Consider the following 12807-nt stretch of genomic DNA (forward strand, 5'->3'; position numbering starts at 1 on the left):
AAAAGCAGATTTCGTTTGTATTAACTAGTCTCCTTTCTCTAATCTGCTTCATCATGTGCATCAACCCCACCACCATCCACCTGCATGTGCAGGGAGACCATTCAGTTGGCGTTATATCTGGACTGGTGGCATGCCCACATTTCTTCTTCCTGATAAAAATGTTTGACTGGCTTGGTTTTAATAATCTGTTTCCATATGAAGTGCTGCAGCCATTCATTTTGATGCCACTTCAGGCTCTGAGCAAGTGCTTTACTGGAAGGCAACATAAGATCTTTAAGCAATCATGGAGGGGGAAGCAGAACTGTGCTACTTGACCATATACTGTACCGAGAGATACGAGAGCCACAGAACACATCACAGACAGCGCGCTGTCGTTACTAAGTGAGGAGAACACCAGTAGGTTAAATTATCAGCCCCATGTAAAGTACACCTCTGGCTGAAGGATTGTCGTTGAGTGCATACCCCTTCCCACAATGACCTGTCACTAGAATAGAAATACATGCGTATTTTCCTATAGCAACAGCAAAGGAGAATGATGTTATGATGTTATCCACTTGGAGAAAAGAGTGCCTTTTATCTATTATTTCCTTTACATTTATTCTGCCTTTTAATCTCAAGTGTGCTTGCTGTCGTGGACAAATCCCATTTAAGATTTTCCAACCTGAAATGGATTACTATATGCAGCAGCCTGAGCGCTTTAATTTGGAAGGGGAAAGGAGGCTGTTTCTCTGTTTCCGTGTGTCCTCTCCCCTTTCTTCCTTCCCTCCACCAGGCTTCTGAAATAACCAATGTCCCCGCTGTATCCCGCGGTAAGCCTCTGACCCACAGGAGCTCATGGTCATGCCCAGCAGCATTGACCAAAAAGCCCAACCAGAACATGCTTTTGCAAAATACGGCTCCCCAACCAGCCACCTTGGACTATGAGCATATTAAGGACTTCCAGCAGCGACAGAAGTTGGAGTCTCCTGTTTGCATGGGGTTACCAAGCCTTGGAAGGGACAACAACAAGGGAAGGCTGTGGGTAGCACTTTGGATGAAGTAAGGTCAAACACTGAGGGTGGTAACCCACACGTAGGTAGCAGGAATGACGGCTTGAGTTTTCCAAGCTCCCTGTATCCATGATCAATTTCTGGCTCCATAGTAACATAACAAAAATAAAATCCACTGTTTTCTCTCTGCCGGTCACTGGAGGGGTGTCCCTCGTGTCTTTCTGCCATATCTTTGTGAGGATCAGGAGACTGTATGCTGTGAACTTCTCCCTTCCTGAAAGAAAGAACAGAGATTTCCCTGTTTCTCTATCTCTGGCTTACTTTATACCAATTTATGAAATTATAGCTAAAGCCAAAAGCAGTAAAAAGACAACAGAGAGGTGATGTATTGAAAAATTGATGAGAGTCAAACACGATTGCATCTTAAAAAAAAAGGAAAGAAAAAGACTATCAGACTGTCTGCCTATTTGAAAGGAAAAAATAAGTTACTATAAAAATAACCAAGGGGTTTCCCTCTTTCTTTAACAAAAAGGAATGTGAAGTCAGTGATTCAGTCTCCTGAGAAGTCGTCGTTTCTGCCTTGAGGGAGCCCCAAATAATTTCCCTGTGAGATTTGGGAGCTGAGCTCTGTGGTTTTTTTTTTAATTCGAGAGTTTCATTCTGCAAAATAGTGCTAGTCGAAGTAAAAAACACGGAAGATGTGATAATTAAATATGGAAAATTTCTGATGGGTGTCTTAACTGGAAAGAATGTCACATATGCAAGTCTGATTTGGAAAGGGATGTGAGACGGTTTGTTAGGACAGATAAGTCTTTCTGATGAATTATAGTGGCTTAGTGGCACCGAGAAGAAACTGAATACTCCTTGTTCTATTTTCTGGATGAATTAGTTTCTTCCCATCTGTTCCCAAGGATCAGTGACATTTTCCTAATACATCCGTGTTTTTTTGACATATGCCTGTAGATACTCAGCATAATAGAAGCCCAACTTTAACCCATAACATGTTTAGTCTGTTTTCACACCGGGTGCTGCACCCCTGTACGTCCCCCAGGCGTGCACCAGCGTGGGGTGAGATGAACTGAGCCAGACCACCCCGTGGCCATGCTGGAACAGAAGCAGACACCACAAACCCATTATTTTCCTACTAGTTTAACCAGTTCAAACCCCAGTTGAGGAAATTACCTCTCTTCTGGAGATGTTTGTCAGCTTTTGCTTAACTCCCGTCAAATTCAATATCTTGTTAAATATTTAATGGAATAAAGTGGTTTTACAAGAGCCTCAGGGTTACAGCACCAGCCGTGCGAGAGGTAAGCAAATGCCAAAAGTAAAGCTGCTGGGGCTGGTTTAAGCCCATCTTTTATTGTGTTCGTAAAAGGATACAGTCATAGAGTTATGGATCTGGAAGGAACATACAGACCCCTTCGACATTATGTAGAGGCCATTATCAAAGATGTAAGAGCACAGTAAAGATGGTATCGCACCTCCTCTCCAGTGAGCTGCCCCTGACTCCCTGCACTCGGGAGGAGGGTTGCAGGAGCTGAAGCCAGCAGGACTGTGTCCAGGCTGATTCTCCACTGGGGATGGAAGAGGATCACCCTTTTCTGAGCATATAAAAATGGAGATTTTGGAGAGGCTTTAACATATAGGTACGTATGGATAATTTCCATAAGAGTGTCCCCACACGCCAGGGTAGTGACCCAGGAAATGTCTGCTTCACACCCCAAAGGGTGTAGGATCTTGCTTGCTAGAGAACTGGTTGTGAGGCTTATTTTAACTCAAATAAAGCAATGTATTTTCCCATCTTTTGTTCCCAGACACTGCTAATTGGTTTCACTGAAATGTTGATTGAAAAAACCTGTATCACATCACTGTATCACATCAAGGCAGACACCATCATGAGAAATTTCAGCCCAACTGGCTCATATTTAATAATGTGCATATGGCGTGCTAGCAGCATACAGGACAACTCCACTAATTAAATTAGAATTATTTTATTTGATAATTTATGGTTAGTTTTACCAATATTTCTAATAATGCCACAGATAACACAAGAATTTTAAAGCATCCTTGGAAACTCTGATTTGACTGAGGATAAGGGACTTGCTTAATTGCAAACTCCAACCTCACACAGTTCATTGCTAAAATACAGAACTGCTTGGAGATACACACACGTGAAAATAAAAATACAGTTGAATTTACAAGGCAGATGAAGTGGGAAAAAAAAATCAGGTCTTAGAAAATCTTCTGGATTATGTGGGTGACCTTCCCACAAGCAAAAGCAGAGTACAAAAGAGAATCAATTATTGGATATTATTAAGCAGGTCTCTGCACTGCGTTTCTTCTGTACTTTGCTGCTGCACAGGCATGGGAAGCATCTGAGTTGAAATTTGCAGCAATTCAAAATTCTGAAACAACTTGACATCTTAATTTCGTATGTAAGAGTGGAGCTTTCACAGTGACTCCATTAGGCTTCTGGAGAGGATAATTGTACTTTACCAGTTTAGAGGGAGGCGCGTACTGGGGGATGAAGGACTGATGAACTTTAAAAGTGCCTTTGAGAACTTGGAGAGAGAAGAACAAAACCAGGAAAGGTTTCCTCATTTTTCTTTTCCTAGCCTTGGAGGTGTAGAGAAACGTGACTTATCTATAAATAAGGGGAATGTATAAATAAAAAAACCAGTCTCCAAACCTGAGCCTAAAACTGATCTCAGTGTTGCTTTCCATTGACAGATAACAAATATGCTCCTGCAGTCACTCTCAATGGGTTCATCTTTATTCTTGGAGGAGCTTATGCACGAGCAACCACGATCTATGACCCAGAGAAAGGCAATATTAAAGCAGGTCCCAACATGAACCACTCCAGGCAGTTCTGCAGGTGAGAAAAAAAAAATTAAAATTTAATTACTCGTGGCTTAACATTTTCTGCTGATAAATAAGCTAATACTACCTAACAGTGAAGGGGAGAGGGGAAGGGAGGTGTGTACCACCGGGGGGTTTCCTCATCACTTTCTTGTATGTGTTCAGGGACACAGCACTTCCCAAAGTGCACATCCAGGACCCTACTATGGTTCGTGTGTCTCTTCACATTCAGGCACGATGGATGGATGGGAGGGAGGTGTGTTGGGCCCCTCCAGCAGACTGTAGGAACGCTGTTTTCCTCAGTTTGCTATGTGTAACAGGAGGATGATAAATACCTGCTGAAGGAGAGCACCATGATGTGGAACATGTTTTTGCTAACTAGCTAAAAGATCCTTGAAAGGGAAAAAATACTGAGTAAGCACCACACACTGATATTAATTATTATTTATTACATGCTTTTGATTGCTTTTTGGGCTTGCTTCCCTGATCCTGGTCACAGGTTTAACAAACTTCCCAAATTGGCTGACAAAAATAAAACTTGGCACCCATCGCAGGTACTGGCAGAACTTAAAGGCCTTTTAAAAAGTATTACATGGCTGTTACAGAAAGACAGCCTTGTTTCGGGCATTATTCAGTGCCAGCCTCTCACAGAGCAGTTCCCTGCGCTGGGGACTGGTGAGCTATTGGTTTCACAGGGAAAAGCCATCGCTGGACCACAAACCCGCAGGCAGCCACGGGCGCTGGGTGAGGGCTTGCTGTCGACGTCCGATGCAGCAGCGTCTCGAGGCACTGAGCAAAGCCGGGGCAGGGGGGTTGTGCCAGGCGAGCGCCCAAGTGAAACACCGTCCGGGGCGGGAGGAGTAGCAGTGATGGGGCAGCTGCTGGGCCCACAACGGACCCGCATCTCCCAGACGGCCAGCCAAAGCTCTGCTCCTTGCCCCAGGGGTGTCCCTAGCCCCCATCCTGTGGTTGAAAAACACCTCTGTGTTTTAACTTGTTGCATTTAACCTTTCACTTTGGTGCAGATGAGAAAATGCCTTTCTAAGAAACATGCTCAGTTTTTATCTTTTTGTTGTTTTTTTCTCGTTTTCTCCTTTTTTTCCCCTTTCTTTTATTAATTTAAGGAGCGCCCTCTCTTGGCTGCTGAAGCATATTTTGTTGTAAGCAAAGGAGTCCAGGCAGCCAGCTCCAACCTGGGTGGCTGCGGCCGTGTGCGCTAAGGACAGGTCTTCCTTGTCCCTCCACCCTAGCAGGAGGCAAAGCAGGATGGCAAGGGGCCTGCAGTGCTCAGGCAGCTGCTGGTGATATTTTTCCCCTGAAAACCAGAAATAAAGGCTACAATGCAGCTCAGGGTTAGAGCCCGAACCAGTAGCTGAAACACGAGGGACTTGTACATTCGATACATTCCTGTACCTTCCCATAGAGTGCTCTTTGAACATCTCTTTTGTAAAACGTAACAAGAATCTATTAATTTACTATCTGGAATACACTACAAGAGAAATTGCATGGGTGATTTCAAGCAGGGGTTGTTGGCTGAGCATCTCACCTGAAAGCTTCCCTGAGTTTCTAATGTGAAGGGGTGCTTTGCTCTGCACCCTGCAGAAGGGAATCCAATGGGAGACCCTGTGATGGACCAAGGAGAGGAAACCAATGACCTAATATTAGGCACCATAATGAACTGGCTCTGCTTAAGTAGCATATGACACCTGTCAGTAAAAAGTAACTTGAAACATTTAAATGACATTTTTTTCTAAAGCCTAACGCAATAGTGGACTGGAAACCTACATTTATAGCGGGATAGTCACCAAAAAAAGAAATAGTTCAGTGTGTGTCCGTTGGATGCCAAAAAAAGACACAGTTTCAAGAATCCTTAAATGTGCTGGGAAATGGTCAAGGAAAAATATTTCAGCCAAAAGGAGATGTGAAACCTATGACAAAACCTAAATAAATAAGTAGGTATGGATACAGGGATAATGGGAGGTTAGCAGTAACAAATAAGTTGAAAATCAGCTGCTGCTACAGGAGGCTGAGGGAACCAGTGAAATACTAAGGGCTAAGAAGGGTAAAAAGAAAGGCACTGTAAACCTTTTGGGATCAAGTTTGTAAATTTGTAATTTTAATCAGTTATAAAACCATTGCTGATGAGGCTGATGAGGTAGCAAAGTGTAACACAGACCGATCAGATGGATATTTCTCATCTGTATTTCAAAGGGAGCAAGAAGGTTTGGGTCATATTCTGCTGTGAGGGACCAAAAGCGGTCACTGCTGCCAGCAAGGAAAGATGTGAAATCAGAAACTGAGTTCTCAAATCAGGCAGCCCAGCCGACTTAGATGCAGGCATCTTTAGAGATTTCACTGAGAAGCTGATTGAACCACTAATGTTGATTTTTAATAACTCTTACAGTTCAGGATGGATCAGGGCACTGCCAAAGTGTTTCCATATTTTGAAAAGGTGAAAGGGAGAATTTTAGTGCAGCAATTAATTTTGCAAAGTACCAACATCAGGCTAAGTGGTCTCACTTAGCCTCATGTTGGTCCTCTTCAAAATATCAGAGTGGTTAATTTGGGATTTCATCGACAAATAACTAGATGCTAATAATATCATGAACAGCAATCGGTGCGCTTTCCTGGAAAAAGAGGTCTTATTAAACCAACCTGTTGTCTTCTGGTTTTTGGGGGGGAGATTGGGTTCTTTGTTTTTAATGAAACATGCCTGGCTGCTAAAGACAACTGTGATGCTATAATATACTACGATTTCTCCAAAGTATTTGGCTGGTATTATATGGAATTAACAAGGCACACATTAGAGAGATTAAATCTGCTTCACTGACAGATCTCAAAATGTAGTTCTTAATGAGAAGATATCGCTGAGCAAGGCCACCAGTAGCAAGCGTTGATTCTTCTTCAATGCTATTTAATATATCTACCAACAGTCCAGGTAATAGAAAATCTCCCCTGGTAAAGGCTGCAGGTGGCATAACATTTGGTGGGTAAAAAATATTACAGAAGGAGCTATTTTAGCCAGTTATCTGTATGTCTCAGTTAGATGGTCTCAAGCTAGCAGTGGTATTTTAAATGCAAAGTAATACACAGAGGAAGCACAATCATAGCAGCCCTGCTCCCCTTCGAAAGTCAGGCACTCAGAAGAGGACATAAAGGAGGCCGCTCAGAGGTACACGACATGAGCTCTCATCGCAGTGCGGTGGACAAAAGGTCAGTGCAATATTGGATATATAATATGAGCCCTAACACCGAAATGAAAACAAGTTGAAGCTGGGAAGAGAGTGCTGCTGCATTCAGAGTTGGCGAGATGAATGCAGGTCTCGGGTCCACGCGTCAACATGCGGAAATATCGGCAGAAGTTCAAAGGGAAACTGCAAAGATGAACCCGGGTTGCAAATCAAATCTCTGACATGAAATTTAAGGATTTTATCAAAAAAAGGCTGAGAGGTGACTTGATCACTGGGAGCAAGTGGAAAAGCTTTCAGTCTCTCAGACAAAGGCATAGCAGGTTACAAGGGCTAGAAAGTCGTGTTATGCATCTCAGCCTTGAAGTGAGGCACTTTCCCAACAGCAAGAATAATTAAACAGAGACCCAGCGAGGGAGGGGGCGAACTCACCAACACTTGGTGTTTTTAAGAGGAGATTAGATACGTTTCCAAGAGACATGCTGCCTGGGGAAAAGTCCATGGCCTGCATGCACACAAGCTCAGATTAACTAAGCACAGAGATCCCTTCTGACCTTAGTCTATGAATCTATAAATTCCTCATTCCACTCATTAGCATGGATCACAAAAACCATGGTTTAAAAGCAGCAACATAAACAACTTAAAAATTAACTGCATGCTATTGATCTCCTCTCACCAGGAATCACTCGATACTAAATTTGCTGGGAAAAATCTTGACTGCGTCACTTTTATTTTTATCTGCACTGCTTCTACATGTTAGTGACTAGGGAGCGTGATGGCTTTGAGCACGGGGAAAGGAAATTTGTGTGACATTCCCCGTTCGCGAAAAATTAAAGGTCCATTCAAATGGTTTTAATATCAACTGAAATTACTTTTAATGAAAAGCGAAAAATAAATGGTTCAGGTCTCCAGCTCACTATCAACAGAAGAGTAAATTGAGCAACATTTTCAGATTAAGCCCAGCCTGGTGAAAGTCAATAAGAAATTCGTGTTGACCTAGAATTAACCCTTTGAGGAATGGTGCCAAGTGGGTAAAGAGCTACAACAGGCCTGAAGCGTCTTAAAATTCACTGAGAGTTCACACGCAGGTCTTGAACATCTTCCACGTGACATGTGCGGGTGAGGGAAATATCTGACATTTCCCAAACATCAGGCAAACATCCTGTTTGCCACACGGACCCTGGCTCCATCTGGCAGCCCCTGCTCATTTGCGGGCTCTCTGGAGGTGGAGGCGGCAGACAGCAGCCGACAGGGGTGAAGAGCCGGGATGCTCATACCTTAGTCTGCCGGACACCTCTCTCCAGAAAGACTTGCAAAGCCATCCCTCCCCTCCAGTGCTGGAGAGTCCTCCCTTTGCAGGCGGTGCTCTCCCTTCCCGCAAGGGAAGCTAACCCTTCCTTCAAGGGTTTATTTTTCCACGAGCAAAAAGAACACTGAATGCATTCGGTGCATGATTAAAAACTCCACATTCTGCTTGCTTAGGATGCAGGCGGCGTGCAAACAGGCGTGTGCTACAGAAAGCCTCCACGGGGCAACAGCGGCAGCATGATGGTGCCAGCAATAATTCTAGAGCAGCTAATTTACTACCAGCAATTCCCAACAGACACCAGAAAAGCATTTTCTTCCTCCTCCTCTGATTGTTAACCAGTAAGATTTATTAGATGGTTCTGCCAAATGGAAATCTTTAATACAACTTCGACGCGAGCTGAACAGCACAAAAACAGGGTCAGTTTGGGGATTTTTTTTTTCTTTTTTTCCCCCTCTTCTTTTTAAATAAGCCCTTGTTCTTGAACAGCAAAACATAGTGACTCCTGTGCTTAACTACTAGGCATTGCTAATGTAGAGCACCAGCGGCCAACTCCCCCAGCTGATTCCTTTCTGCATTGCAAAGTTCATGGTAACTCCAGGCACTGGAAGGGGTTAGAGCACAGCTTGCTTGGACGGATATTCCCAGGTGAAGCTATTACTGAGCATGGTTCCTTAATGGCCTGGCACTTCTGGAGCCCGCAGACGTAAAGGCTGCTCTGTTCAGCAGGCAGCATTCGCAGCTGGAAGTGTTTGTGGTCTAGAAGGGAAAACCAAAATCTTCCAGCATACCTGGAAGGAGATGCGTGGCTGGGACTATGCTGCACAGACAGCGGATGAGAACTGCCACACCAGACTATTAGCAATAATTTCTGTCGGAGTTGATGACATGAAGGATTTCAGCGTGCACTAAAGCGTAACTGATACAGACAGAGCACTCTGGACATTACTGATATGCGACTGACTTTGGAACAAAACATTGCTTGTTTTCGGCAGCAAGTAACGATGCCACATGATGGTTTTGGATCATTAGCAAGGGAAAGTGCTCACGTAGTAGGGGAGAATATAACTGGAGCTTGGCCAAAACACCCACACTAATAATCCCGCTCCAAGAAGTGGCATGATATCCTCTTAATTGGCTAATCTGGACCCTCATTTATCCATCTCCTTGTAAAGATGACACCTCTGGCAGCACAACACGGCCACCCGAGCTCGAGCCCTCTCAAACATAACAACCTGGCTGCAAACCACCGTGCAGGTTGTCAGCACCGCTACCAAACTCTGGACGACATTTTGGCACCCTGAGCACCACCACCCATGGAGATGGCGGCGACGCCTTTCACTTTGGTGTTGCAAACCACTGTACGGGTTTCACAACAAGGCCCCCACTTTAAGCAAATGCTTAGGAGGCGCTTGCAGCTCTGCCTAGCGCCACACAGAGCCGCTTCCCGTGGTGGCTGGTACCCTGCAGGCTTTTCTTATCCCAGCACTTACTCCACCCACTTGACAAGCATCGTTCAGTTCCATCTCTGGTAAAGCCCTCCTGAAATCTTAGAAGGAAGGAATTTAATCCAGTAAATAGATGTGGGGACTTTTTTCCTACTTCTAAGCAGATTCTGTGTCTATATAACTGATAATATTTAATAGCCTTTGTGGTGCTGCTCCAAAAACATTAGTGAGCACGTGTGCCTGCATAGGCAGGAGTGAGGAGGGAGAGAAGCTTTGTTTGTGGACTTAGAGGACACTAAGTTTCAGGGAGTCAAAACAACATGCTAATTCAGCTGTTTCAAATCTCTTTTACAACCCCAGACAATTACAATATAGGATTATTTTTATTTTTTTAACATTTCCTGATAAGGCCAATGTGATCTTTAGGACTAAGCAGGAATTTTTAAAATAATAATAATCAAAATTAACAAACTCTGCTGGTAGTCCCACTGCTTATTGCTTCTCTCTCTATGGGAGAGAGAAGGGCTAGAGCAGGAGCTCCCAGGCACTTGGCTCTCACACCCTACAGAAAAGAGGCACTGACACCCTCTGCTTTGGGTTGCTTCCAAATTACTGCCCATCAGGAGCCTTTTACTGTAAGATGCTTTTGGATGAAAAGCAGAGGGTCCCTCCCACCCAACACTCTCGGCGGGAAGGTAGCCACCGAGTGAATGGCAGCCGAGCTGCCTGAGCAGGGCCCCCGGCTCGCGTGTGCCAAGCCCTGGCGCTGCGTGCCTGAGCCGGAGCACAGGTAGGGCAGGGTTTGCAGAGACATCAAGTGGGTGAGCAGGCAGCAAGGCTGATGCCCAGGTGCAGTTTTAAAAGTCAATTAATAAGTAGTGCAAAGTCAAATGCAGCAACGAAGGCAAATCAGATGCCAGGCTGCATCTGCAGGGGCGTTTCTAGGTTAGGTAGAGATGTGATCATCCCACTCTGCTCAGCCCTCGTCAGGCTGCACCAGGAGTAGTGTGTCCACTTGTGGTCCCCACAATTCAAAAAAGGCATGGACAGACTGGAGAGGGTCCAAAGAATGGCCACAAAGATGATCAAAAGGCTGGAGAACCTGCCCTGTGAGAAAAGACTGAAGGAGTTCAGGCTCTTCTCCCTGGAGAACAGAAGGTTTGGGGGACACCTCACATGGTATTCCTGCACTTAAAGGGAGGCTACAAGGAGGATGGGGGCTCTCTCTTCACAAGGAGCTACATGGAGAGGACAAGGGGCAACAGGTACAAGTTGCAGCAGGAGAGGTTTCATCTCAGCGTAGGAATTTTTTACAGTGAGAACAATCATCCACTGGAACAAGCTCCCCAGGGATGTGCTGGAGTCCCCATCACTGGAGGTTGTCAAGATGCGATTAGAGAGGGTGTTAGACCATCCCATCTAGTGTCCCCCTCCCATGAAAGGTTGGACCAGACGATGCTTCAAGGTCCTTCCAACTTGGGTTGTGCTATGATTTTATGATTCGGTGATTTGCTTTGTCCGTCGAGTCCTTTAATGGCCAGCTGTCACAGAGGGATCTTCTCTGCTACCTGTTTGCTGGGGAAGGACTGCAAGGTGAATAGGCAGAGATTTAAACGGTGTTCAGATTACACAAGCACTCGAACCGTGGACAGCCAGGTCCCCACCTGCCCTTGGTGCCCCTCAGCCTTCTTGGGATTTTCTTAGGAGCATGATTCATAGCTTCACGGAGGTCAGCAGATGGACTGGACCAGTGGTGGCAGTGTCGGGGGGGGATACTCACAGCATGATCCTCTGACACGGCTCGTGGTTTGGGCAATGGAGGCACCTCGGGTGTGGGGCTATAGGTGAAGGCTCTCTAGCAAACCGCAGGCATTACCGCAGGGTCGTTAGCCTGCCGGGTAATAACTTGCAAAATGCTGAAACATATTTTCCTGGAAGGAGTGGTGAAGTGACACCCATTTTGACGGCGATTACCTTCACCCCAGGCGTGCTGCTGGAGAGACGGGCTCCAGCTGCTCCTTAGCCGGGGAGGTCACTGCCCCCGATGCTGCCGGAGGTTTTGCGTCCCCGCAGCGAGGCTCAGCGGCGCAGAGCTTCCTTTTTTCCCAGGCTCTGACAGCCTGTAATCATTTTATCTCTCAGGATTAATGGCACCAAGCAATAAACTCGCATCCTAATTATTGTAATCATTTCTTTCTTTGTACGTCAGCCTTGGTAACAATGTTTTTACAGCTGATGGGATGGAAGGGAGGGGAGAAAAGAAATATTGTCACAGAAATGAAGAGAGAGCAATGAGCATACTCCTTTCCACTCACTTCCCTCAAGGTTTGAGAGCCCACTGGAGTTTCCTATTCCCTAAGGTACCAGAAATTAGTACTGCAAAGTAACAGCAATCTAGGACCGAATTCCTAATTGATCTTAAGTACCTACCTCCCACTTTAGCCCCTGAGATGCCTCAATGTCTCCAAAGTCCCCTGCACACGTAAGTACCCGCTGTGTACTTAGAACTGCCTATTTCTTGATGGCAGGAGTAGCTCACTGTTTTTCTTAACCTCAGGCACAACTCACAAGCTAAGCATTATGCCAGTCTTATCTATGGGAATTTAATCACCATTTAAAATTCATACAGTTTTTCAGAGGCTGGAATTCAGCATCCATTTCTTCCCCAACACATTGGCACCATGATGGGAGGCCACAGTATTGAGCTGCTTGTCTCCAGCATTGGCCATGAATTCCTTTCAGTGCTGTAGCCCAGGTGGTGGCGAGCAAGAGCAACGTTTGCCCACCCACTGTAACCCCTAATCCAGAGCATGGGTGGGAGGAACCTGGGCCCAGATCTTTTCAGGAAGGTGTGGTTGCCTGCTCAGCTGCTCTACAGTGGCAGCAGCTCCGGCTTAGGGTAGCTGCTACTGAACATGCCACAGAGGAGACGTCACTAGAAGAAACGTGGGCAGCTGAGACACTACACAGGGATTTGTAAAGCACCCGTGTCCCTGTTTAGGCACCCAACACTGGAT

The 12807-nt window shown here is 45.4% G+C and overlaps 1 protein-coding gene across 5 annotated transcripts in view; it reads left to right on the plus strand.

Annotated features, from left to right (window-relative positions):
* KLHL29 (kelch like family member 29) overlaps window positions 1-12807 on the plus strand; it is a 415004-nt gene that overhangs the window by 397016 nt on the left and 5181 nt on the right. For 4 of the 5 annotated variants that reach the window (XM_064448128.1, XM_064448133.1, XM_064448132.1 and 1 more), the window contains one exon: window positions 3720-3864. In XM_064448128.1, the coding sequence (XP_064304198.1) occupies window positions 3720-3864 (145 nt within the window). Of the gene's footprint in view, window positions 1-3719; window positions 3865-4543; window positions 11979-12807 lie in introns of those variants that run through there. The other variant, XM_064448130.1, reaches the window with a different exon arrangement.

The sequence above is a fragment of the Phalacrocorax carbo genome, chromosome 3 (genome assembly GCF_963921805.1).
Source record: "Phalacrocorax carbo chromosome 3, bPhaCar2.1, whole genome shotgun sequence".
NCBI classification, from domain to species: domain Eukaryota; kingdom Metazoa; phylum Chordata; class Aves; order Suliformes; family Phalacrocoracidae; genus Phalacrocorax; species Phalacrocorax carbo.